The sequence below is a fragment of the Tinamus guttatus genome, unplaced genomic scaffold, assembly GCF_059628265.1.
Source record: "Tinamus guttatus ecotype Peru unplaced genomic scaffold, ASM5962826v1 Tinamus_guttatus_pri_ptg000356l, whole genome shotgun sequence".
Lineage (NCBI taxonomy): Eukaryota > Metazoa > Chordata > Aves > Tinamiformes > Tinamidae > Tinamus > Tinamus guttatus.
The window spans coordinates 3,779,041-3,803,812 of record NW_028288890.1 but is presented as its reverse complement, the minus strand read 5'-3'; the positions used below and the strand labels follow the sequence as shown (position 1 = coordinate 3,803,812).

The window sequence follows — 24,772 nt, the reverse complement described above, 5'->3', positions numbered from 1 at the left end:
TGTGTCTTTTAATCTATATTTGTTCCCTTGGAAGTGCAGGGAGATACATTAGGGCAGAGGTGCTAGGTAAATACCAAGTATTCTTCTCCCCCACGGGCGCACTGGGAGCAGCTATTAGCCTGGGTAAACAGAGATGGCTGCGCGCTCCGCCTGCCAACAAATCCCACAGGCTGGAGAGGGTGGGACGCAGCAAAATCGGGAGCCCTTCCTCCCCAGGCCCCCAGCCTTTATCGGGAGAATAAAAGCTGGAGCAAGTTGGGTGCTTTGCAGGAGTGGGGACTGCAGCGCGGAGCTGGAGTGCCCGGCCAGGCCGGTGGCCCCGCTGCGGTGGCCTGGCTGACGATGCACCATGGGCGGGATCACTGGGCCACCACTATAAATAGGACTCGCTGAGAGCTTCCTGACAAACCGAAAGCTTAAGCACTACGCGGGAAGAGCCGGTGCGGTGTCAGCCCGGACAGGGGTGGGGCAAGAAGCTCTAGAGAGGAGGTGTGGTGTTCAGACATCATCCCCATGAGGACGATAGCACGTGCCCTATGCTAATGCAGCATCCGTAGGGCACAGCAGCCACCGGGATATGGACCACAGGGCCCGGGCAGGTTCATAAGGGCTTCGCTAAAGGCATCTGCTCCTGTAACAGGCGCAGAGCGATGGCTGGAGCTCAGGGAGGGCTCTCGGGATCCTTCCTCGAGCCCCGGGTTCGGCCAAGCCCGGACTCCGACTCGGACTCCGACTCTGAGGACCCGGCCGCAGGCAGCGCAGGAGCTGGCGCCGGCCTGCAGAACCCTTCTCAGGTCATTCATAGCGGCCACTTCATGGTGTCGTCTCCGCACAGCGACTCGCTACCTCGGCGGCGTCACCACCGCACTGAGCCCAAACCTGCTGATCCCCGGAGCATCGACCCGACCCTGACCCGGCTCTTCGAGTGCATGAGCCTGGAGTACAGGTGAGTGAGAGCCCTTGTACCCAGCACATATTTTACCTAGAACCCACTGGCTCTTTAAAAGAATGAGCCCAGGGTGCTGGGGAGGCTGGGCGGTCTTGGCCAATGCACACTCTGGAAAATCTGTTGCTGTTTGCACACTGGCCTCATCTTCTTGCCTATTGGTTTGGGATGTGACCTCTGCTCTGGAAAGACCATCCTGGGAGGTTCCAGGAGAAACAGATAGTGCTGGGGAGCACATCAGGGAGCAAGCTGAGAAGTTCTTCCTCTCTTAACATTTACCTTAACCAACCTTCTACCTTCCCAGAAGATTTGTAGTTACTGCACTCAACTGCAGCATCTTCATGGCCAAGCCCTGCACACTCTGCAGGGCAGAAGTGACCCTGTGTCCAGCCATTACTGAAGTCATTATGAGTCTTAGGCCACGCAGCCCAGGAGTCCTGCCTTCCCTTTCTCAGCTCTATTTACACTTCCCGAGGCTGTTCCAGGATGCAGAGCAGCACTTCATGGGTGGAGGACTTCAAGAGGTTTTGTCCAGGGCCTCATTAAATTTTGCACCCTTCCCTCCTGTACAGCCACATTCTCACACTGACTGCACTTTCCTCCACACAGAAACCATGCACAGATATCTCCTGCAAGCCCAAGGAGCTGGGGACCTGCTCATTTCACACATAGCTTCTCCATGATGATAGGAGACTCCTCATCATGTCTTTTTGCCTTGATCCAGATTCTTGGACATAGCTCCCCTCTTTTATCAAGGCCCCAAGGTCTTGAGCTTTCTCAGGCCTAGCATCAGGACAGCTTACTGTACTGGCCTCAGTGCAAAACTATTTGCACAACTTCCCCATAGCATCCGGATGAAGGCGTGGAATGATGATGTCTACTGATATCCCAATGAAAAAAAAAATGAGCAAAATAGCCTTTAAAGTCGCTCAGCTCTTGGTCCCTTGCAGGTTTTTGTTCAATTGCTTCAGCAACTCTTGAGAGAGAGCTCCAAGTGACTATGTGAGCACTATCAGAATAGTGCTAGTGCCTCCAGCTGTTGGGACAACACTCCATGGATTACTAGTTGCCACCACATGTGTACTTCTGGCTCATAGCCATGCATCCGCATGCTGGGCTGACTGTGATTTGTGTCTCACTGACTGTGAGCAGCTCTTCTCTATGGCACTGGTGAGGAGGCTGGTGCTACACAGGAATACAGTGAGCATGGGCAAAGCCCTCGGTGACCCAGCTGAGGGTTGTGCATCCTGCAGGAGCCTGGCGCTGTCAGGCACATCACCCCTAGGTGATCTCTCAGCTCCAATTTTCTTGCCCTTCTTGAGTCTTGCTGCACAGGGCTGGAAGAGCAGACACTGTTCAGCTCAACAGTGTCCAAGCTCTTGACAGATGAGAGGCACCGCAACCTCTATTGGGCCTAGACACATCAGCAAGGGGAAATCTAGCACCTGGGGTGTCCCTGACTTCCGATGCACCATATTCCCTTTCCTCTCTGCCTGAAGAACAAGAACTTTGGGACTGGACTGGAAGGGTGACTTGTGCCAAAGGTTGGCCCTTTCTCTGCAGATAGGGCTCCGTCCCACTAGATCTCTCTAATCTGCAGACTACTTCTGGGCTTCACTTCTCTCCTGCATGGAGGACATTAGGCACAACTAACTCCAAGCCTAGCACCATGACAAACTGCAACCCCAGGTGAACCACAGCCATCAGTGAAGGGGATTCCCACCCCACAAAGCACAGTGCCACTGCTGATGGCCACCCTGGAGGACAATAGAAGAGATGTCTCCTGGCTGTCTTGGTGCAAGGCAAGGTCTTGCTCAGAACCTTTGGGAGAAGTTCATTACTATGAGGTGCTCTCATTCTCACACACTATTCTCCAGCTCTCAGCTGGAGCACTCCACAGCTTGCCTGCACCTTGAAAACAGGATTGCAAGAAGCCTTGATCAGGGTGTGATGCAGTCCTGGATGTGCCTCTCCACAGCTGGGATCAGAACCCGGCTGCAGTTGGCTGCAGAACTGTGCTGGCCAGCTGCTGCTCAGGTGTTCCTCTTCTCCCTTTGGAAGGGCACAACATCTTTTCCAACACATTTTTTTGGCAGACTGGCAACTAGCAGTTGGATCAAGTTATCAGAGGAGAAAAATGGAGCTTAAAAGTATTTAGCTGGCCTGTACCTTTAGTCTTAGCTGATTAGACTCTTTTCTGCATGGTTTGACATTTTTCATGCTACTTCCAAGCCCCTGTCTCAGGGCGCTGGTACAGCACCCCACCTCAGCTGGGGCGACCAGTCACACATCCTCCAATTTTAAGGGGCACATGTACCCCAGAAGCATTGCACCCAGTTATACTGTAATGCCTTAGTGAAGCAGACACTGTAGAAAGGGGGAGGTGGGGGAGCATGTCTGGAGACTCCAATCCAAAGACTGCACAAGACAGGGCTAACTCTAAAGCTGGATCAGGTTGCTCGGGTCAGAAAAAGATAAAGGATGGAGACCCTATTCCCTCTCTGGTCCCTGTCGCAGAGCTGCACCACTCTTACTGGGAAGTGTGTTCTCCACAGCTCTAAAGGGAATTCCCTATATTCTAGTTTGTATTCTTTGCTTCTCGTTTGTTCCCAGCACATCTTTGTACTGCACCTTTCTTGGACAGCTGAAGAGAGTAAGTACATGGTCCGTTCACCTTCTTTTCTTCAGGCTGAACAAACTTAGCTCCCTCAGCCTCTTCTTATATGTCTTGTTCTCCTGTCCCGCGATCCTCTTGATAGACTTTGCTGGAATTACTGTGGTGTAGGGACATATCTCTTGTATTATGGGAGGACAAATCTGGACATAACATCTAGACCTGGCCTCAGCAGAGCTGGGTAGAAGGGAGGGATCACTTCTCTTGACGTGCTGGCCAAACTCTGGCTGTTGCAGCATACCCAATCCATGGTGTCCAAAACCTGGTTCTCACTCTTTCAAAGGCAAATGTGCTAAACTCTCTCTCTAAACTATGTCACAGCTTTAATGACAGTAGCTGAATAGTCGTTCAGGTCACTCGTAACTCGTCCCCACTCCCGCATTCCTCTCTGGCACTTAACAGTCTTTTATGCCAGGCTGAGCAATTGTCCCAGAATCTGCTACCCTTTCTTCCCTTCTGTGCTTCAAAACTTTCCTCACCACCTTGCTAGGAAACATTCCCTCTCCACATCAAGGCTTGTTTCTAGAAACCACCCAAAGAGTTTCAGACCAGTTTCAGTGGGTTTCAGACCACTCAAAGAGAGGCAGCTCCCCACACCGTGGCAATTCCCAAAGCCTTTGTACCCATTTTCCACGACACTGCTCTCCTTCCAGCAGCTCTTCTGCCAAAAAGTTAATCATTCTCCACCACCCCACACTCTCTTACAATCTTCAATACCTCTTAAATCCTTTCCTTAGACCACTGTTTCTCATGGACTTCCCCTCAGCACCCTGCACATCCCCAGGTTCCCCCTAAACAGATTACCTTATGCACCTGAGCTTGTTTCAAGAACTGTTCACCATTTGGTCTTGACACAGACTCCACAGCTGAGCAAACTCCTTTTCTTCAGTATCTCAGTGTCACTCCCTTGCCTCACAGAACTACTCTCTGGGGCTCACACACACTCCCAACAGGTCCTTGTAATTCCATTGCAGGAAATCATTAGATGCCTGACTAGTTCTAGGGAAATACACTCCCAAAGGACACAGGTGAGAATTGCAAATTGCAGACACATGTCATCCCATTTTGCATATGTCTTTAGAAGAAACTTCCTGCAGTTTTTTCAAGAGGATATACTGGAATCACTTGCTTGCCTCCCTTGTAAGAGCCGAGAGTGGTGATTTAGCAATTAGGGACATCAGATTGGGAAATGACTTACAGTATTAAGTTGGTCACCCTGAAATGATTTACAACTACGTGAGCTTTAATTGTATACTTGCATGTCAGTTTGGTATTAATTCATTCTTCTAGCAGGCTAAGGCTTTCCTATGCAAAGTGAAATTGCTGCTGTAGATTTTGCCATATTCTCTAATTGCTTCTCAAATTCCCAACACATTAAACATCCATACACAGGGACAGAGAGCACTCTGCATCAGGATGGGCAGAAACCCAGCGACAAGCGCACTGAGCTGTCCTCAGCCCTCTTCCTTCTCATGATTAGATTGTCCTTGCCTGGGTGATCCGGGGAAATCATGCAGCCCCAAGTCACTAGCGTGTGCCCGTATGGAGTGTGCGTTACTGTCAACTAGTTCAGACTGTTTGAAAGGGACCTGCACAAACTTGACCATCTCTTGCGCTTGTTGGCTCTCACTTCTCCGTTTGATGAGACTTGGTCAGACTTTGGTCTGGTTTGACCAAGACCAAAGACTGTCTCGTATGCCCTAACTGCAAGGAAGTAGGGCTCCGGACACAGGTGGGCTGTGGATCTCAGCATAACGCGCAGCTTTGCATAGCGGAGAGGGGAAAGGCTTGTGCGGGGGCTAAGGCAGGTGAGGACAGCCCATGTGCACTGCCCTGAGGGTGCTGTGGTTTGCAGCGAGGAGATGCGGGAGTTTTCTCTGTCATGCCTGGAGGATTTGGGGTCTGCTCCTATCCAGACACTGCGGAGAGAAGCTGGACTTGTGTGCAAGTATCTTCCCACATGGAAGCAGAGCGGGAACTTATCTGTAGAGATGATCAAAATAAATGGTGGTTAGGCCTTGTGGAGATACTGCTAGTTCGACTCACAGGTACCCAGATTCCCAGACAATTATTTGCAAGAGGATTTAGATGACTCCCCTTCTCCTCTAGAGCATTTCACGCTCTCTGGGCCCTGGGGTAAACGGCTGCTGAGGACGCAAGAGCTGTGAGGACACGGGATCCGCTGTGCAGGAGCGCCCAGAGCTGATCCCACGTACAGTCTGTTAACACCTTGGTCACAGTGTTCCCCCGCATCATCCCGGCTATTCCCATGCCAAGCTCCATGTGGCGCCTGCCAGCACCGTGCTTGTCCCTTCCAGAAAAGAACACAGTAAATAGTAGAGCTGGCGGAACACTTTTTTTTCCATCAATAAGACCAGTTCATTCAAATAGTAAGGACGTATTTCATGACAAAGTTGGATTTGAACATGAAAAAAATCTTTGTTTTTTTGGCATTTTTCCAGAAAACGGCAGTTGCATTTTTTAACTTTCTGTTCTGGATTCTGGACTCAAAATGTAAAAATAAAAATGAAGGGGGAAAAAGAAAATAGGCCACGTGGGTGCTGGGGCCTGAGAAGCACCCCGTGGCCTGCAGCCCGCTTGGGAAGGTGGCCCCGGCCTCCCGCAGCGCTCAGGGTGGCCGGCCGGCCTGGGCACCCAGGGCTGCCTCCCCGCTGTCCCCTGTGCCGCGGCAGCAGCGTCAAGGCCTCCCCGATGGCCCTCGTGGCCCAGCGCAGGGCTCGGTCCCCCTCCCTGGGAAATCATCTCAGGCAAGGGTGGGGCCATTTTAAAGGCAAATTGGGGAGCAAAGATCAGCCTGATAAGCTCAAAACTCAAAGGGAGCGTTAACGGGAGAAGAAAACGACGGTGACCATCCAGGCTCTGGAGCATCTCCCCCCTGCCTCCACGCGCCCATGGGTGGCTCTGCAGACACGGCCTGGCCGGAGGGGCCCGACCTGGCGCCCGGGGCTCCGCGCTGGGGCCCAGGCTGTGTCTTTAAGCTGGCTGGTGGGGTGCAAGGCACCATGAGCAGGGAGAGCGGCTGGGTAGCCTTGACCGGCAGGATTTGGCCACGCGCCCAGGGAACCCAGCGCTTCCATTGGCTCCTCTGCTTGGCACCGCCGCGCTGTTTGCCTTATGCCACCGGGGAAGGTTCAAACTCCCCGGTGATAGCAGAGTGGCCGATGCGTAGCCAAATCCTTAACTCTCTGTAGGCTGGAGCCGCAGGGACGTGGCGCCCTTCCCCGAGCCCCCGAGGAGCACCTGTACGGCCTGTGTGGGGAAGGCCTCTGTGGCCATGGCCTTCAGCTGCACCCACCCCTTCCTCAGACGAGGTTCGGGCTTGTCTCACCCTGCAGGATGCTCCAGAGCCGGAGGAGCCCGCAGCAGGGCCATGGGACCGCCACTGTTGTTGGCTCTCACCATGGTGCGGGTGCAGCGGGCCTGGGGCTGGGTGAGCGGCTGGCAGCCTTGGATCTCCTGGGGGCACTGGCCCCTTCCATCCCAGTGGGTGAGGGCACCTGCTCCCCAACGTGGTTCCTCTGGAGTTGGAAGACATCTCCAGGGCCCTGCTCCTCCACCCAGCCCCAGAAGGGGCAGATGGCAGCGCTCTCTTCTCCTCCCTGTCCCCTGCTCCCTGTCCAGCACCATTCCCTGCAGCGGCCAGGGTCTTTCTGCTGCCTGGCACGGACACATTACTGCAATGGCTAAGATGGCACGCTGACCTTGCGCCATGGAGCAGGACAGGAGCGATTTCCGGGCTTCCACCATAGTCCCAGGCGGCTAACAGTCCCTGAGCAACTCCAGAGGGAAGTGCTGGCCCTGCCTGTCTGAGCCTGCTGTGCTGCAGGGCATTGCTTGCAGAGCTCCCCGGGGTGACAGCCTTGCTGCACACTCCCCCAGGGTCTGCAGGGAGCACCTGAGCAGATGCTGGCAGAGGAGAAATATGGCATCCCTATGCTCAGTCCTGGAGTCAGGCTCCACCTTTTCCCCTCCCTGAGTGTAGAGGGAATCAAGCAACTCCTAGGACTATAAGGAAAAAAATTCTGGCACAAGGAAGAAGCACGGTTGTGGCCTTACCCATGCTTTGTGCTCTGTGGACTTGTGCTGGCAATCTGGACCTGGATTGTGTCAGGCTTCTGGCACAACATCTCTCACGGAGATGATACTGCCCTGCTTCCAGCTTGCTCTCTAAAGGTACTTCCATTGCATCAGCAAGTCAAGCAAAGATCAGCCCTTCCACAGGACAGACCCTGGAGGGTGGGAGAGCAGTGACAGCTGGTAGAAAAACCTGAAACCAACCTGAGGGAGAATGCCAAGGATGGGGCAGGGGGGTTGGTTGGGGTGACAAGTGCTGCATGACAAGGCAGAGGGATCCCAGTTTCCTCTGCCGAGCTCCTCGAGCAGAAGGGCCCTTGGGAGCCCTCCGTGCGGTGCTGCCGCCTGCATGTGAGGGCGACATGTCTCTTGGCTAGACGGAAACGAGTGCCACACCTGGATTAGTGAAATGAGGCTTCCAGCACTGCCTTCTCCATTAGGGACATCACTACCACCACAACAAGCTGTAAAACAAACACTGCCGCCTCCCGGAACCTGGAAACGAGGAAAGCGGGAGCAGGGCCCGGGTCGGTGGGGCTGGAGATGAGGAACGCAGGCCTGCTCGCTGCTGAGGGAGCCGGCTTTGCAGCGGGGGCACAGATGCTTTTGGGCAGACATAGGCATCTGTTGATGGCCTCAGGCTTGTTGTCCGGCCTTTCCCAAACCCCATCCGAGCAACTTCCCCTTCCCCTGCCCACCCTGCGCCTGGCTGCTCAGCTGAAGGGCTGCTTTCCAAGTCTTGCCCAGAATTAGGAGTGTCTGTCCACATGACATGATGTGGCAAGAGCCACAGCAGGACATGATGCTGGTGTCTTGGATGGCTTGTGAATTCCCTCTGACCCCAGCCGGTGCCAGGACGTAGCTGGTCCTCATTGGAGGGTGCAGGGTCTCTCCCCGCCACCAGCTGCATCTCAGGTTTCAATGATTAATTCTCCCATACACTGTGCCTTAATCCCAGGGGTTTGGGAAGCCGCTTGTGAGCTTGTGAAGCTTCCCATTTACATCTGTGCTGCTCTTAAAGATTAAAAAGGGGCTCAAGCTTACTCCCAGATTCAGTGTTTGACTGAGCTGTGCAACTGAGCTGTCCAGCTGCCCGTGCTTTAGACTTAGCACCTACGTGGAGGCCTGGGACTGCCTCAAGGCACAGTAGATCCATCCTCATGAGGCCCCAGACCAGGAAGGCTCTGGGATGATCCTCCTCAGCCTCTCCTTTGCTTGGTATTTTAGTGGGAAGCTGGTGTCTCCAAAGTGGAAGAATTTCAAGGGGCTGCGGCTGCTTTGCCGGGATAAAATCCGTCTCAACAATGCTATCTGGAGAGCGTGGTACATCCAGTGTGAGTATGTGGTCCCAGAGGCTCCTTCCTCCTGCTGCATCTTGGGTGATGCTGCGTGGGCCGGGGCAGCACCAGGGGAGGTGCTGCTCTATATGCCCAGGCCTCCTTCCCTCAGCAGACAGGGAGCTGGGACTAAAGTCTGACTGTTTTCCCCTTGGCAGATGTGGAACGGAGGAAGAATCCCATATGCGGCTTTGTCACTCCCCTGGAGGGATCAGAGGCCGATGAACACCGAAAACCAGAGGTAGCTTAAGGGCCCTTGCAGCTCTATGGATGAGGGACAGGTCTGAATGCATGGGTGGGAGCTGGGGCCATCACAGTTGGCAGAGCCACCAAGTTCCCAGCGCTTGCAATATTTGCCAGGGAAGGTGTTTCTGAAGCAGCGTGAGGGAATCAGCCTTGGCTGCAAGCTCATGGCTAGGAGCAGGCTGGAGGGACAGCTATAGTGCTGTCGTGCCTGGGCCTGGGGATGCCACGTTGCTGTGACACCGCTGTCACCCTGCTTCTGCCAGGCTGTCGTCCTTGAGGGAAACTACTGGAAGCGCCGCATCGAGGTGGTGATGAGGGAGTACCACAAATGGAGGATATACTACAAGAAGCGGGTGAGTGGCGCTGTCCCCGCTGCTCATCTTCTCCGCGGTCGTGGCAGGGGTGTGATGGCTGGTAAGGGCTCCTGGCACAGCAGTCACACCTGCGAGAAGCTCGCTGGCCTGGCACTTGCCACGGCAGGTTCCCGGCTGCTGCAGGAGGCAGAGACTGGCTCCCAGCAGGGCAGTGCCACAGCGAGACCCTGGCAGCGCACAGAGGCTGCGATGCGCAGCCCTGCGATCTGACCGAGGATGACCCAGCCTTGCCTGTGGCATGATCCGGAGCTAGGGTTTGCCAGGCTGTGGTTGGCAGTGCACCCATGGTGCACGTGCCGGGGTGGGCTGAGCAGGGCCGTGGTTTGCCAACGACTTACCTGCTGGGCTGCGATTTGCTGGCAGTGGCGGTTCACCCGCAGCTCATCCGACCAGCACGTGCTGCCGGCAGGCTCAGGCTGGCCCAGGGTGACCCCAGGCAGGTGCCCGCTTTCCAGGCCTGCCATCTAGCGGCCTCATGAACAGCTCCATGGCCCTTGGCCACTGGCCACGCGGGGTGGAGCGTGATGCCAGCCGCCTCCCTGGCTGCCGGCTCAGGCCTGATAAAGCCCAGGGTGCTATGAGCCGGGTCAGGGTGCCAGCAGCCTGCACACCGTGAGCACCACTACGCCGGGCTCCCACCGGTGCAGCCGCAGCTCGGCTGTTGGCATCACAGGGAAAGGGCTGGGCCCTGTAAAATAAAGGCAGATGTGAACCCATGGTGGCCTCAGCCAGACCCCAGAGCGGGCAGTGCGTGGGGGCCTCCACTCTCAACGTAGGTGGGTGACCAAGGGGCACGAGGGCAGGGTCCAGGCTCTGCTCTGCAGAGCTCCCCACAGACCCCTGTCCTGAGCCCTGCTGCCCCCTGCCCTGCCCCTAGCCCTGCCCTGCACCGGGAGTGCCAGCCCCAGGCAGGGCTGACATGCTGTGTTCGCCTTGCAGCTCCGAAAGTCCAGCCGGGAGGGTGAGCTCTCCAGCCCAAAGCGGGTGAGTCCCCTGGGAAGGGCTCGGTGGAGGGGGGGGAATGGGCACCGTCTGGATGCCTGCGATGAAAAGTTTGGGAGAAGGGAGGGCAAAAACTCCAGGGTATTAAATCCCTCAATGGGTATGGTGGCCCGCTGAGGGAAGCACTTTGAATGGCAGGTTCTCCATTCCAAGAGGAGAAACACACGAGCCTTGAAGTTCTGGCTTATAAATACATCAAGGAGCTCAGAAGCCACCCAGAGAGAGAGGGCAGGGAGCAGGGCATGGGCCCTTTCACGTGCTCAGATGCCCACTGGGCTCCTTTTCTATCTCATGCAGGATGAGGATGTCTGGAGGCCAACAGAAAAATGGTGCAACCAGCTATTCTGCAATGTGGTGCCCATGCTGCTTGGGGATGAGGAAGAGGACCCCGGGGGTAGGCAGCACTTTGACTTGGACAGCTTCCTCTCAGACATCTCTGACACCCTCTTCACCATGACACAGACGCCTAGTGCCCACCAGGAGCTCCCAGAGGATGGTAGGTGCCCCAGCCCATGCTTTTACCTGAGGTGGAGGGTGAGATCCAGGCAGACAGCTTACTCCATTACGGACATTGCTTCCTCTTGGCTTCTCCGAGAAACTGCTATCCGTGTCCTTGGTACATGAGTCCTTGGAGCCCCTTGGTAGAGATCAGCGCCTGGACACCCTTTCTGTCTGGGACAGCAAACAGGGATGCTCTTGCCCTACAAAATGGAGCAAGAAGCTGCTGGTAGCTCTTTCCCGGTCAGCCTGAAGGCTTTCCCCAGGGAAGCTGGGGTGTGGTGCTGAGGGCAGTGTTTAATAGCAGTTAGTGAGCCCAGGGGAGGAGCCAGGTGACTCTGCCCGCTTCCTCACCACAGCAGAGGCCCGTGGGGCCGGCCACAGGAGGCACCTTTCTGTACCAGACCCCCAGGACATCTCTGCAAGACCTGGGCAACAAGCAGGCAGATCCTGCTTGCCATAACCTATGTTTGTTGTCGATTCCTGGCCTGGTCCAAAGGGTTCCTCTGTGTCAGGTGTTCCCATGGTCCCAGAGTGGTCCTATGCCAGGGCCAACCGCTCTTTGTGGTTCTTGGGCCCTAGATGAAGGCCCAGAGGTGGGGAGAGGCGGGATGCTGGGGAACGGATGGCTCTGGAGGTTGGGACACTTCATGGCGGTCACCTTCTCCCCTGCCCTTGTGTTGCTGGGAGTCAGGGTGCTCTAACGTGGTGTGATGCCACGAGGGGGTGGCAATAACACACGTGTGATGGGAGAGGTGGGACGAGCACTGAGGAGGGGGCCTTATAGGCACAGTGGTCAGACCTTAAAGCTGCAGCTCTGCCCTCTTCCAGCTTACACTGGGAATGCTGATATGATCCATCCAGACTTGGCCCCTCTGCAGCCCAGCCTGGACGATATCATGGAGATCTCAGGTAGGAACCAGCCTGGGTGCCGGTGTAGGATCCCTGCTGCAGACAGCAGAGGACTTGTGCTCTTCCACAGCAGGGAGAAATGGGGAGGCAGAGGGCTGCCAAGGCAGCTGCAGGGCCCCAGGACCCCAGGACCAAGTACAGAAAACACCAGTACTGAAAGAAAAAAAAAAAAGCCAAATGAATGGGCCACATGTGTTGGGCTGTAGGGCGGGTGCTATGCTTGCACCTGGCTGTGAGCAGGTCAGAGCTATGGCAGGTCAGGAAGGGCCTGGTCAGAAGTTGTGGAAGGCAATTTCTCCAAAAAGAGGGTCTTTCCAGAAGTGTGAAACCACCTGGGTTTGCCTGCAGACACGGGAAGAACAACTGTCCCCACAAGAAAGCAGAAACCTCTAGAGAGAGCAGGTTCTGTGCTGCTGTGTCCTCCCTCTTCATAGTGCACCCCTGCATGAGCCTGATTGATTCCAACCCCAGGGGCTGGCTTGGAGCTGGGACCCCTGTGCTGGCCAGTGCTACATCCCTTGGGCAACAAGGCACTGCCAATAGCAGCCTGGTCACAGGAGAGGAATCTGGAACCAGTTCCAAAACAGGCTGAGCGGGACCCAGGGAAGCAGCATCTTCCCATGGGGCTGCCGTCACCTCTGCCTTGCAGGGACTGCCTGCAGCACGGTGCAGCAGGCACCTCGGAGCCTTCAGCGAGCCAGGGGCTGCTGCAGAGCTTGCTGGGCATGAAGGGAGAGTGCAGAGAAAGCAGAGGAGAGCAGTAGGAGCAACAGGACTATCATGGGGAAGGAGAACTGGAAATGCTGGAGGACAGGAGGGCAGATAGCAGCACCACTCTATGTGATCATGTTGGTTTTTAGCTGTCGAGGGATCTCCTGGGGGCAGTGGGGCACACAGATTGCAATGTTTTTCCAGTCCCCATGTCCACTCATGCAAAGCCAGCCCTCATATGTCTACCATAGCTACACATTGTCCATTACTTCTGCTGAATCAGCCAGGATGCATCCCAGTCTTGGCTGTGCTGTGCCCTGGTGGACTGTGCCAGGGCTGGGCAAAACTGGCACATCCTGCATCAAGGATGAGCTCTGCTGCCTTCAAATGTGCAGGAGTTGGTGGCCTGGGGACACTTTGCAGGGGAGCAGCAGGTCTGACCTGCCAGACTGGGTTCTCCTGGGTAGGCAGCAGCTTCAGTGTCTGGAGCCCTTGTCCAAGCTCTGTGCACCTCTGAGTGCCCCATGAGCTGAGCCTCACCAGGGCTTCCTGGAGCTCCATGGCCAGGCTCCACTTCCCATTTCCCTCTGCTGAAGGAAATGAGTGTGCTTGCACCATACAGCTCCAAGATGATGCAAGGCCAGATGCTGACAGAGAGAAGGGGGCAGGCGAAGAGCCTTATGTGCCAGGCCAGGTGAAGGGATGCTCTCTGCCAGCCTCTGGGGGCATGTGGTGGGAAGGTCATCCCCGGCGTGCCCCAGCTCTCTCCCTCCAGAGATCATAGCGGGACAAGCCTTGCTGCTCTGTTCCCACTGCTGGCCCTTTGCACTCCGTCTGCTGCTCGTTGCTCCTCATGCTCATGCTCCTCATGAGCAACAGTAACTGGGAGATGAGATAGCTTCAAAAGAGACAAAACAGTATTCCACAAATGTCCCTTCCTCAGGAAGGCCCCTCATGGCACCAGGAAGTTGCTGTAGTCCTCTTCCAAGCAGGGTCTCACGGCAGCGGATGGGCACTGTGGTGCCCATCTGGATAGATATATTTCCATGAGCAGCAAAATCATCTGCAGGGCCACATTTTGAACTGGGGTGTTGCCTGAAACAGGGTGGGTCTCCTTGCAAGCTGCTAGATCGCAGGAAACCCTCCCTTCCCTTTTCTGGCAATGCTCTGAGTTTGGGGTGCGCGGGTCTAAGGAGAGTCCTGAGACCAGCCTGATCAGGGATGTCACCCCACCTTGGCTTGCTGTAGCCTGGTGAAGAGAGGTTCATGTGCCACGGGGCAAGTAAGCACCACACTGGGCATATTCCAGCACATATTCCAGCACTGGGCATATTCCAGCACATATTCCAGCATGGGAAAAATTTGTCCAGGGCTTGGCATTTCCTGGTTCCTTTTCTGCACAGAGCAGCTCATCCTCACCTTGGAGAGTCGATAGTCCAGCAACTGCCAGATGTTGTGTCTGTGTGTGCAAACAGAGCAAGCCAGGAGTGCCAGGATGCAAGTGTGCGCTGGGATGTGCACGGGGGCGCGCACAGGGCAAAGGTGTCACGGCAGAGGTGCGGGCGCACGCGGTGCATCGGGCAGCGCCAGGCGCGCGTGGTTGGGTGAATCTGCACGGAGGAGAGGGCATCAGGGCACACGGAGCTGCGGCTGTGAGCACAGGGCTTTGGGATGGGCAGAGAGAGGACACCTGGAAAAGGGAGTGGGGGGGCATCAGTGATGGCGGCCAGGCCCTGGGTGCCAGAGCCGTGGGTGCCGGGGGCCTCAGCTTTTGTGGCTGAAGCTGCTTTTCTCAGAGCACACGCAATGGCTTTCTGTGACTCGGGAGCGAGGATCCCAACTCATGTGGGGTGCCATGGGGTAAGGCCATGGGGTCAGCACCTCGGCAGCCCTATCAGCCTGTGAGCTGAGTCCTCACACCTCACGGGCAAGGTGAGCAGAGTTGGGGCCCCAGGGTCACTCAGTCTGTCACCCTGTGTGGCGGCTGTCACAGCACTCGGTGCCTGTCAGTCACCAAGTGCAAACCAATCCCCAAATGAGGAACCACCTCGTGTCCTCAGCGAGTGCCAGAGAGCAGCGTGGGCCAGATGGAGAAGTCCTGATGGCAGAGGCAAGGGAACATCCTGGCCTGGTGTCCGAGTGCTGCTGGCACTGTGCTCCAGGTAGGACACGCACGGGGCACTGGGGCTCTTGGGTCCGAGCAGGCCAGCCATGGGACAGCATGGGCCCCGTAGCGCTGCAGGGCTCTCCCAGAGCCCCAGGGCAACCCTGGAGAGTCCTCAGTTTGGGAATGGGCTCCGTACCCCAGTTCCCTCTAGAGAGAGGCCCCAGGTTTGCACTAGGTGTCGCAGACCTGTTGTGCCGACAGCGCGGGCTCTTCGCACGCCAAGTGCCAGCCCCGCCGTCCTGCACGGCTGGGGACAGGCTGGGGCAATGGGGCAGCGGAGAGGAGTGTGGGCAAGAGCTCTAGCAAGGGAAAGGGCAGGAGAAAGGGAGGAGAGGGCGCCCGGGCGCTCCTAGACATTGCTCTGGGCAGCACCCACTACCCATCCTTGCAGCATAGTCAGAAGCGCAAGAGGAATCGAATCTGCAGAGCTGGGCACCAGAAACGCCTATAAATACCCGCAGCGATTCAGGGCTGGTGTCTCGGTCCTAGGCGAGGGGACAGCTTGGCGCAGTGAAGGGCAGGGACATGGGAGGTGAGGTGGGTGCTCTGCCCTGGGGGAGACTGAGACCCTGCCTGGCAGCGCAGCAGCCCGTGCTGAGCGCAGCCCACAGAATAGCTCTGTCCTGCTCCTGGCTGTGCCGTGTGTCCCTATCCCTGGCCCAGGTGACACGGGGAGCAGACAGGGCCCAGCCCCAAGCAGGAGGATGTACTGTGGCCACTGAGAAGGACAGTGGGACTGGCGAGGCTCCAAGTGCCTTGGAGAACATCTGCAGTAGGGCAGTGTCGGGCTGGTGTGGGCAAGGCCGATCTCTCCATTTTGGTGCAGCCCCTGTCCTCGGGCCAGGAAGCCAGCCGGGTGTCAGCGCTGCTTCTCGCCATGGTTCAGCCACGTCTGTGAGCGGCCAGGCTTGGAGCCGAGCGCCTTGCCCTGGCCGGGGCACGCGGGCGGCATCTCCTCTCTGCACGGCTTACGGGGCAGCTCAGCACTGGCACTGCCCCGTGTTGCACGGGTGCTATCTGAGGGCAGCTGGTACTGTGGGGCATGGCAGCGCCAGGCTCCTCGGGCTCATCATACAGTCATAGAATCACAGAATGCTGAAGGTTGGAAGGAACCTCTAGAGGTCATCCAGTCCAACCCCCCTGCACACGCAGGGTCACCTAGAGCTCGTGGCACAGGACTGCGTCCAAGCGGGTTTTGAGCACATTGCTGCTCTCTGCTCCGCTGCGTCTCCTGCTGTTGGTTTGTCCCTCTGGGGTAGATTCCGAAGGGTCTTGGGCCCAGGAGTTTTGCCTCTCCCAGTCAGGGCACTCTGGGCATTGGAGCCTGTGATCCAGGGCTCCGTGGCAGAGCAGGGTCACTGCGTGGCTGTCACTACGTGGCCGGGAAGCAAAGCCCGGCGGGCACTGCCCTTGCCACAGGCGGGCACGCAGCGGCACGCTGCCTGGCGGCAGAGATGCCCATGGCAGCTGGTAAGGATGGAGGGAGGGACAGCCCTGGCACTGCCCGTGGGGGCCGCAGGTGCTCCTGTCACAGGGACGTGCTGCCATGCCCTGGGGACAGCCTGCAGGCCCTGCTGGCGCTCCTGTCCCACCGGCCAAGCACAACCTGGCAGCCCCATTCCCTCCCCACGGCCACCACCGCACGGCCTCAAGAGGGATCCACCTCGAGGGGCCCCAAGGGCAGCGGGTGGCCCAGTGCCTCCCGGTGGTGGCCTGTCCCCAGTGCCAGCACAGACATTGGCAGCCCCAGCAAGGCGCCCAGGCACGCCTGGGGCGTCCAAATGGGGAGCTTGTCCACCAGGGAGGCAGCTGGCCAAAGTGTCGGGCCAGCACTTTTTGCTGTGGCGTCTGCGCCTGCGGAAGGAGCAGGGTTGTGGAAAGGGGACAGGAAGGGAGAGGGAGTCGCGGCAGGGTCACGGGGCTCGGCTTCGGGAAGGCCATGGGATGTGGTTAGCCGCAGGCTGCACGCAAGGCAGCGCGGGCCGGGGGAGCCGAGCGCCAGCGCTCCAGCCTGGCGCTGGCTCCGGTGGGACTGTCCCCTGTGGCTCAGGGCCAGCACGACCGGTCCTCTGAGATACCCCAGCCACGGGCTCAGGGCTGGCCCCTCGGTGGGCTGATGTCTGCGATCGCTCGGCAGAGTCCAAGAGGGAGCCGGAAGGCGGGGACCAGCGCTGGGAGCGTCGCGAGGAGCGTGCGGCCCGCGGCCGGGCAGGGGTCCTACCCGCCCGGCCGTGTCCCTAGGCGCCGGGCGGTTTCCCTGTCCCTCTGCGCGTGGCAAGGCTGGCCCAGGCGTGTGCGCTGCCTCTGCCCTGCCAGCATGTGAAACCCCAGCATTTCACAACAGAGCCACCCAATCTGCCCAGAGCCAGCAGCTGCCGCCGTCCCACAAGGTGGGCACGGGGCTGGCAGAGCTGCCAGACACTGAGTTGGCTCCCACGGATCCAAGGATGGCTCAAGGTGCAGGTTCCAAGTGCTGGGACCACTGTGGGACCTGATGACCACAGGCCGAGGGGCTCTGACCCCGTTGCGGTAGCGGCTCTGCAGCTCTCGCCGGAGCAGGGCCCTTACGTGGGACTTTCCCTCTCCACCAGTGACCCGGTCCATGCCGGCCTGGTGGTCTCCCAGCCTGACCACCACTTACCAACATCTCTCTGCTTTGCCCTGCAGATATTTTCACTAGCCACCGGCCCCTGCCTTCGCAGACGCAGCTGGGCTACCAGGAGCCCCACTGCTTCGCGCCCATGGCCGAGCCCCCGTACGGCAGCGGGGGGGCCCTGCCCGCCGGCCCTGCCAGTGCCCTCGTGGGGCCCAGGGGGCTGCCCGCCAGCCCCGACGCCCCGTTGCCGCCCAGCAGCCTCCTCCAGGTGAGCTGCCCCACGGCCCGCGGCCGCCCCGCGCCCGGGCCACCCCTGCTGACCCCCGTCTCTCCCGCAGGGCAGCAGCACGTCCCAGCTCAGCCTCCACGGCGCTTTCCTCGGCTCCGAATTCCCCCCGCCTCCGCTGGCGCCCGACCTGCCCGCCGGGGCACAGGGCAGCCTCAGCCCCGCGCTCAAGCACAAGTCCTCGCTGCAGTACACTTTTCCCAGCAAGTGCCTCGGCGCGGAGCCGTTCGCGTCCCCCTACTCGGCGGCGAGCCCGTCCCCCGGCACGCCGCTGCTGGGCCAGGATCCCCACTACCCCCCCGCCTCCGTGCCCCGCTCCAAGTTCCCCTACCCCAGCTCCCCCGGCTCCTCGCTCGTCTCGCACTCGGCCTCTCCGCTCGCCGCGCCGTGCTTTGCTCAGCACGCCCCGGGCATTGGCTACGCCATGGACCTGATGCCTCCGGGATACCCAGGCCTGGCTGGCGCCCAGCACCTGCCCCACATGGTGCTGGGCAGCCCCAGGTTTGAAGTGGCCAAGGAGCTGGCCCAGAGCGGGGGCGGCCGGCCAAAGGCAAAGCCCAGCAGCAGCAGCAAGGCCAAAAGAGCCCAGGGGCCCCCGATGCCACCGCACCTGGCTGTGCCCAACCCCTGCCTGACCCAGCTACTGACCACAGGTAATCCTGCCGCGGAGGGGACCGGGCGGGCGGCGCTGGGAGAGGGGGAAAGGGGCAGCGTGGTGCCACCCGACTATGGGAGCAAGGGAGGGAGGGCCAGACCTCAGCTTCTTCCTTGGGAAGAGGACGTGAGGGATGCAGCTCCTGGGCCTGGATGTCCCTCAGGGAGGCAGGAGCGGATGGTCAGTGCCAAAGGGCAGCAGGAACCCATAAGCAATATACCTGGATAGGGACCCCTGCGCCGGCCCCCTGGGCCCAGCACAGCAGCTGGTCTTCTCCCGCCAGCCGTGGAGCTTGGCCAGAGACACTGCTGTGAAGTTCTGTGTGTCACCGGGCTGGTCCCCACCGCCCAGACAGGCTGAGGGGCTGGCAGTGTCCCTGTGCCACCTGGTGCCAGCTCATGCAACGTCACGGGCTTCACAGAGGCTGGTCATAAGCAGCCCCGTGCTTGGTCACAGCTTGCTGAGGAGAGGCCCAGAGCCTTCCTTTGCACTGAGTGTCCTGTGTGAGGACATGCCCGCTGCCGAGGGCAAGGCACAGCCTGCACCTTCCCCATGGCTTGGGCATCCGCCACAGGGCAGGCAGGGGAGGGGCTGTAACAACATTGGTGCTTGGGGCTGCTTGTCCCTACGGGGCCTGAAAAGGCGACCCAAGCACCAGCACCACTGTGCAGCAACCTCCTTCTGCTCCCTGCCCTGCAGCCAAACAGGAGTCAACCCTGGATGCCCCCCGCGCGCATGGCGCTGGGCTCGTGCCCACATCGCCTGCCTCCCCGGTGAGTACTCCCCTGCCCTCTCAGCTTGGGCATTGCCCTCCCAGCTTGGGCATTGCCCTCTGGGTTGGGTATTGCCCTCCTGGTTGGGCATTGCCCTCCCAGCTTGGGCATTGCCCTCCTGGTTGCTGTAGCAGGGACAGAGCCACCCTACACTTGGGGACTCTCTTGGGTCCCCTTTGCAAGATGGGGCTGTGCGGGCATGGGGCAAAGGAGGGAACATGTGGCCAGGGTGCCAGGGAAGGCTCGGCAGAGGCTGAGTCAGGCTGGGAGGGAGTCACTTAAGTGATTAAGAAATGGGGCAGACCCCGGGGAACAGTGCACTTGGGGACATACCCCTAGGCGATCCTCCGGCGGTTTATGGGGCCTTGCAGCAGCAGGCATGGGGGTGCTTGTGCCACCTGGGGGCTGTGTGGGACTGTACGTGACATCCTCGCACCAAGGGGGCTGCTTGTCCTTCCCAGCTCCCTTGCTCAGGATCAGCCGTCAGCCCTGGGGCCCTGGGGCATGGACCAAGCAAACGGTCTCTGTGCCTTGGGGAGAGGTCCAGTCCCCAGCGCACACGGGCTGATGGGCCCCCCGACCTCTCGCTCCCTTCTTTCTCCTCTCAGCAGCACAGCGGTGTCTCCGATGTCCCTTCAGCCTTCCTGCCCAGAATGGCCCAGCTGAGCCCGGGACTTGCGGCTGGCTCCAGCGCTTCCCAAGCCCTGCTGGGCCCGCCAGACCTGCTGCTGGTGCCCAAAGTGGAGCAACTTTCCCCCACGCTGGCCTGTGGTGAGTGTGGGACCGCACTCAGAGCAAGGGCCTGGCTCACCTGGCTCTGCAGCAACGCGCGCCACGAGGCAGAACAGCAGCCCGAGGACTCTGCACAGCCACGGCCCTGCACTCCTGAGCGGGGCCCTTGCGCTGGCCCCATGCATGCAGCATCAAGGGCTGCTTGTGGAGCTCACTGCTGGGCCGGGAGCCCCACAAGCCCCTCTGTGTGGGGCTGATCGTAAGTCTGGGACCATCCCAGACAGCTAGCGGTGCAACACGCTGCAAACCCCGCTTTGCTGCAGGGAGAGAGTTTGGACCAAGCGCAAACGCCGGTGGCAGCTCTTCATTTCTGCTTCAGTCATAGTTACTCACAATTACCAAGCAGAGTACAGATGATTTCTTTTACCGTTGCCAGATGGACTATTGAGGTACAGCCCCTTGCCGCAGTTTATTCTGCACAGACAAAACAGAAGCAGGAAAAGACAAAAAAGGAGCAAAATGTCAGGCTGCGGTTTTGAAAACCCTGAGCTTGGTTTCTGAGTGGGAAACACCCTCCTTTCACTCACAGGAACCAGAGGGCAGGCTGGAAATCAGGCTCTTGCCTCGATTCCAATTTCACTTTGTCATTGCAGGCTGCAGCCTTTCAGCCCTCAGGACACTCTCCTGGCAATTCCTGCCCTCAGAAACACTGCAAATCCAATGTCCCATGCCTCAAATATTCTCATTTTCTGAGCAGTTTGTAAAATGAGAGTGACTTTCTGGCTGGAATGAGATGAGAAAAGGCAGTAAGAAGTAGCTGGGCGCTAGACTGGAGGTCCCTGTCAGCTAAGGAGCACTGGCTGCCGCTAAGGCAGGAGCAGCAGGGCTGCCTGCTCCCCTCTGCTCAGCCCAGGGCCGGCCTGGGGGACCGGGCAGTAGTTGCAGAAAGGGGATGACGCTGCCGAGCGTCCCCTGACACCGTCTTGTTTCATCTCACAGGCAGCGACTGGTCCAAGCCCGGCCAGGCCTCTCCAGGACCCACCAGTGGACTGAGCCCCGGCAGGTCCCTGCCCCACGCCGCTGCGCGCCGGGGCAGGCCGGAGTCCAGCAAGGTAAGGCAGGAGCCAGCGCCGCGCTCTGCGTCCGCGGGGACCTGTGCGACCAGCACCCCCTCCCCTCCTGACCCCCAGACTCAGCCCCATCTATTGCCGCTCCCCCGCTGTGGGGCTGCGCCAGCCCATCGTGGCGCAGCGATGGCACAGGGCCACCCCGCTGTCCCCTGCCACGAGGTGCCCCACTCTGCCCTCGCCCACAGCTGGAGAGCCGCCGCATCACGCACATCTCCGCCGAGCAGAAGAGACGCTTCAACATCAAGCTGGGCTTCGACACGCTGCACAGCCTGGTGAGCACGCTGAGCGCCCAGCCCAGCGTCAAGGTGAGCGGGAGGCCGGCCGCTAACCGGGCACACGGGGACGCGTCCCCGGGGAGCCCGCGCCCCGGCTGCAGCACCTGCGGGGCTCCAGCCGCTGTCCTGCCCCGCGGGCGGCTGGCACAGCTGGCACGTGGCAGCAGCGCAGGGGACCCCGGCCCACACTGTGACAGGGGTCTGGGATCATCGGGGAAGCAGAGCCAAAGCTCAGCAGCGACCAGACCCCTGGGCTCCCTCCAGCTCCTCCCCTGGCTGCAGTGGGCACAAGCTGCCTGCCCAGCTGCACGAGGAGCCCCACGGCCTGCCCACCACCGCGGTTCCCTTTGCCGTCCCCCAGGTGAGCAAGGCCACCACCTTGCAGAAGACAGCAGAATACATCTGCAAGCTGCAGCAGGAGCGGGCAGCCCTGCAGGACGAGGCGCAGCGGCTGCGGGAGCAGATCGAGGAGCTCAACGGCTCCATCAAGTAGGGAGCTTGGCCGGGGGGAGGCGGGAGCCGCGGCTCGGTGCGGATGGACGGGCAGGCCGGGGAGCAGAGCCGGGGAGGCCCCAGCACATCCCTCCCAAGGACGCAGGGCTGCGCTTGACTGCTCGCCCTCAGCCTCGGCGTGGGGACACGCTCCAGGGGCAGCGAGGCGCCGCACCGGATCACGGCACCTCTCGTGTCCCCACAGCCTGTGCCAGGAGCAGCTGCCCGCCACCGGGGTGCCCATCACGCGGCAGCGCTTTGACCAGATGCGCAGCAGGTTCGACGAGTACGTGCGCTCCTGCACGCTGCAGAACTGGAAGTTCTGGATCGTATCCTTTGGGGCCGGCTCTTGCTCCTTGCTCTCTCCCCTTCCACTGCCCACTCTTCCCCAGCTGTGTGAGACACCTCCCGCTTTGGGGGATCTGGGAACCAGGGGGGAATGTGTCTCAGTCAATGACACAGGCTGGGAACACACGGAAGAGCCATGGGTAAGAAGCTCCCTTTACAGGGGGACAGAGAATAGGAGTATGTGGTCAGTGCTCAGGGAGAAGGCCCCAGCAGGGCCGAGCTGACCATCGCCTTGCAGGGAAGAGCTCCTGCTGACACAGGGCCTAGCTCTGAGACACCAGCAGCCATCAGAACAGATGAAGAAAGGAAGAGAAACAAACTTGGGGATGCAATGACATAGCCTCCACGGTCAGTGTGGCTCCCCATGGACACCCAGGTGTGCCCATGCTCAGGGGCAGTTCTGGGCTCTGCATGGTAAAAAGGATGGAGGAGGCCAAGAGACAGGGGTGGTCAAAGGGCTGGACCAGCATCCACATGAGCAGCGATTAAACACATAGGCCTTGAGCCTGCAAAGAGCTCTCTCTGAGGGCTGCAAAACCACAAGCAGCAGAGCCATAGGCAGAACTCACTGCAGAGAGCAGGGTCGAAGCAGAGGTGGTTCCTCACGTCAAGTATGGGGAGCTATGCAGTTCCTTCCACAGGACATTGGGGATATGAAAGCTGATATGGGCTCCAGGAGAAGTGGGCAAGTTCCCAGCAGAGGCACCTCTTGTAGATGATTAAATACTCAGAAGTCACCCAGTGGTCAACAAGTCACCCTGGAGGCAGCGAGTACCCAAAGAAAGATACTCCCTTGTACCGTGCCCTGCTCCGTGGCCCCTGTGGAGGCCACTGAGCAAGCTGCCTCCCTGCTCTGATCAGGAAAAGCTGTCCCACTCCTTGCACTTGGCTGTGTGGTGCAGGCCTCCATGCTGGTCCTTGGGTCCCCACAGGTGCCACTTGCACATACGGACACGTGTCTTACCCAAGGAGGGCATTCAGGACTCCAAGGCGGGCACTTCCCAGTTGGGTCCATGTCTCTTTTTCCCCGCAGCAGCACAGCCTGGTGCCCAACGTGGTGCTGTGCCAAGGAGGGCAGCCAGCAGCCCCCGCTCTGCAGCAGGGAGCTGGGAAGGCTGGTCCTGCTGCCTGCAGGATGGTGCTTACTGCACCAGGAGCCAGCAGGAAAAGCAGACAGCACCCTTGGCGAGGCTGGTCCTTAACTCCTCTGCTCCTATCAGTTTAGTATCATCATTCGGCCTCTCTTCGAGTCTTTCAACGGCATGGTCTCCACGGCCAGCATGGAGAGCCTCACTCAAACGTCACTCGCATGGCTGGACCAGCACTGTTCCCTGCCGGCTCTTCGGCCCAGTAGGTAGCCGTATTCCTCTCCGTGGCCATGTCCAAGAGGCCAGGGCGGCCCGGTGGCCCAGGAAAATCAGAGGGGCACAAGGACCGGGGCGTCCTGGGGAGAGCTGGGGCCGGCGCTGGGCACTGCCTCGAGCACAGGGAGGGAAAGACCTGCAGGACGTGGGGCAAGGCTATCCCACGCTCCTTCCCGCTCCGTCAGCCCTGCTGCCCCTGGCTGACCCAAGCTGGGAGCCCGTAGCCCAGGTGGCAGCGTTGAGCTGCCCCCACGGCCCCGGTTCCTGCTCACCCTCTCCGTGGGACGCGTGCGGCAGGCAGCGGTCCCCACGGCCGCGGCAGGGCTGGGAGCGGGGAAGAGCCGTCTCCCTTGGGGAAGGGTAACCCGCAGCGGCGGCGGAGGAAGCTCACGAGCCCCGTGCGTCTCTCCCCAGCCGTCCTGAGCTCTCTCCGGCAGCTGAGCATCTCCACGTCCATCCTGAGCGACCCGGCCTGCGTTCCCGAGCAGGTGGCGCGGGCAGTGGCGGAGGCAGGTCACGGCGCCAGCTCCTCCTAGCTGCCCACAGCCAGGGAGCTTCCCGGCGGGAGCAGCCCGGACAAGGCCCTCGGTGCTGCGGGATGAGCGCTCAGGACGCCAGGGAGCCAAGGCGGACCCGAAGGCTGCGCCCCGGGCACCGGCGACCGGCGAGGGAGGACGGGGCCTCCCTCTGCTGCAGACACCGGCTGCGAAAGGCCCTTCCCGGAGCTTGCTGGGGCCGCTGCCTGCGCCGCGGATGCCCTGAGCGGTGCCCGCCGTGCCGGACCCACACGAGCTCCGAACACGGGCAGCGCCGGGGTGCCCGGAGCTCCTGCGGTGCCGCTGTGCCCGAGGACCGCCAGCGGCGGGGCCAGCCCCACGTCTGTGCCATAAAGGACTCGCTCTGCCCGCAGGCTGCTCTGGTTCTTTGCGGGCGGCGGGGCCGGGGCCGGGGCCGGGACTGGGATTGGGATTGGGGCCGGGGCCGGGGCCGGGCCGGGCCAGCCCCGCTCGGGCTGCGCCCCCGGGTGTGGCCGGGGGGGGCGGGGGGAGCGCATGCGCAGTGCCGCACTCGGCCGCCAGAGGGCGCTGCCCACGCGGGGGGAGGGGGGCGGGCGCTCTCCCGCCCCGCGCACGCGCACTGGGGGGCCGCCCCGCGGCGG

At 59.9% G+C, this 24,772-nt stretch overlaps 2 protein-coding genes across 2 annotated transcripts in view; both read left to right on the top strand.

The window, feature by feature from the left end:
* STX1A (syntaxin 1A) overlaps window positions 1–24,772 on the top strand; it is a 213,356-nt gene that overhangs the window by 52,057 nt on the left and 136,527 nt on the right. The window lies entirely within an intron of this gene.
* On the top strand, window positions 616–24,149 carry MLXIPL (MLX interacting protein like). Its single transcript, XM_088530118.1, has 17 exons — window positions 616–946; window positions 8,943–9,049; window positions 9,211–9,293; window positions 9,562–9,651; window positions 10,612–10,656; window positions 10,972–11,170; window positions 12,004–12,084; window positions 17,630–17,826; window positions 17,897–18,497; window positions 19,199–19,272; window positions 19,881–20,043; window positions 21,004–21,116; window positions 21,320–21,439; window positions 21,771–21,898; window positions 22,107–22,230; window positions 23,470–23,599; window positions 24,028–24,149. Exons 1-17 carry the CDS (start codon window positions 651–653, stop codon window positions 24,147–24,149), a joined length of 2,673 nt encoding a protein of 890 aa, XP_088386244.1. The 5' UTR covers window positions 616–650.

What these genes read in the sequence shown, in the direction of transcription:
- MLXIPL (XM_088530118.1), top strand. Translation starts at nt 651, where the DNA reads ATGGCTGGAGCTCAGGGAGGGCTCTCGGGATCCTTCCTCGAGCCCCGG. An exon ending in CCAGGAGCTCCCAGAGGATG is followed by an intron (nt 11,171 to 12,003) that starts GTAGGTGCCCCA and finishes GCCCTCTTCCAG; the next exon opens with CTTACACTGGGAATGCTGAT. An exon ending in GCGCCCAGCCCAGCGTCAAG is followed by an intron (nt 21,440 to 21,770) that starts GTGAGCGGGAGG and finishes GCCGTCCCCCAG; the next exon opens with GTGAGCAAGGCCACCACCTT.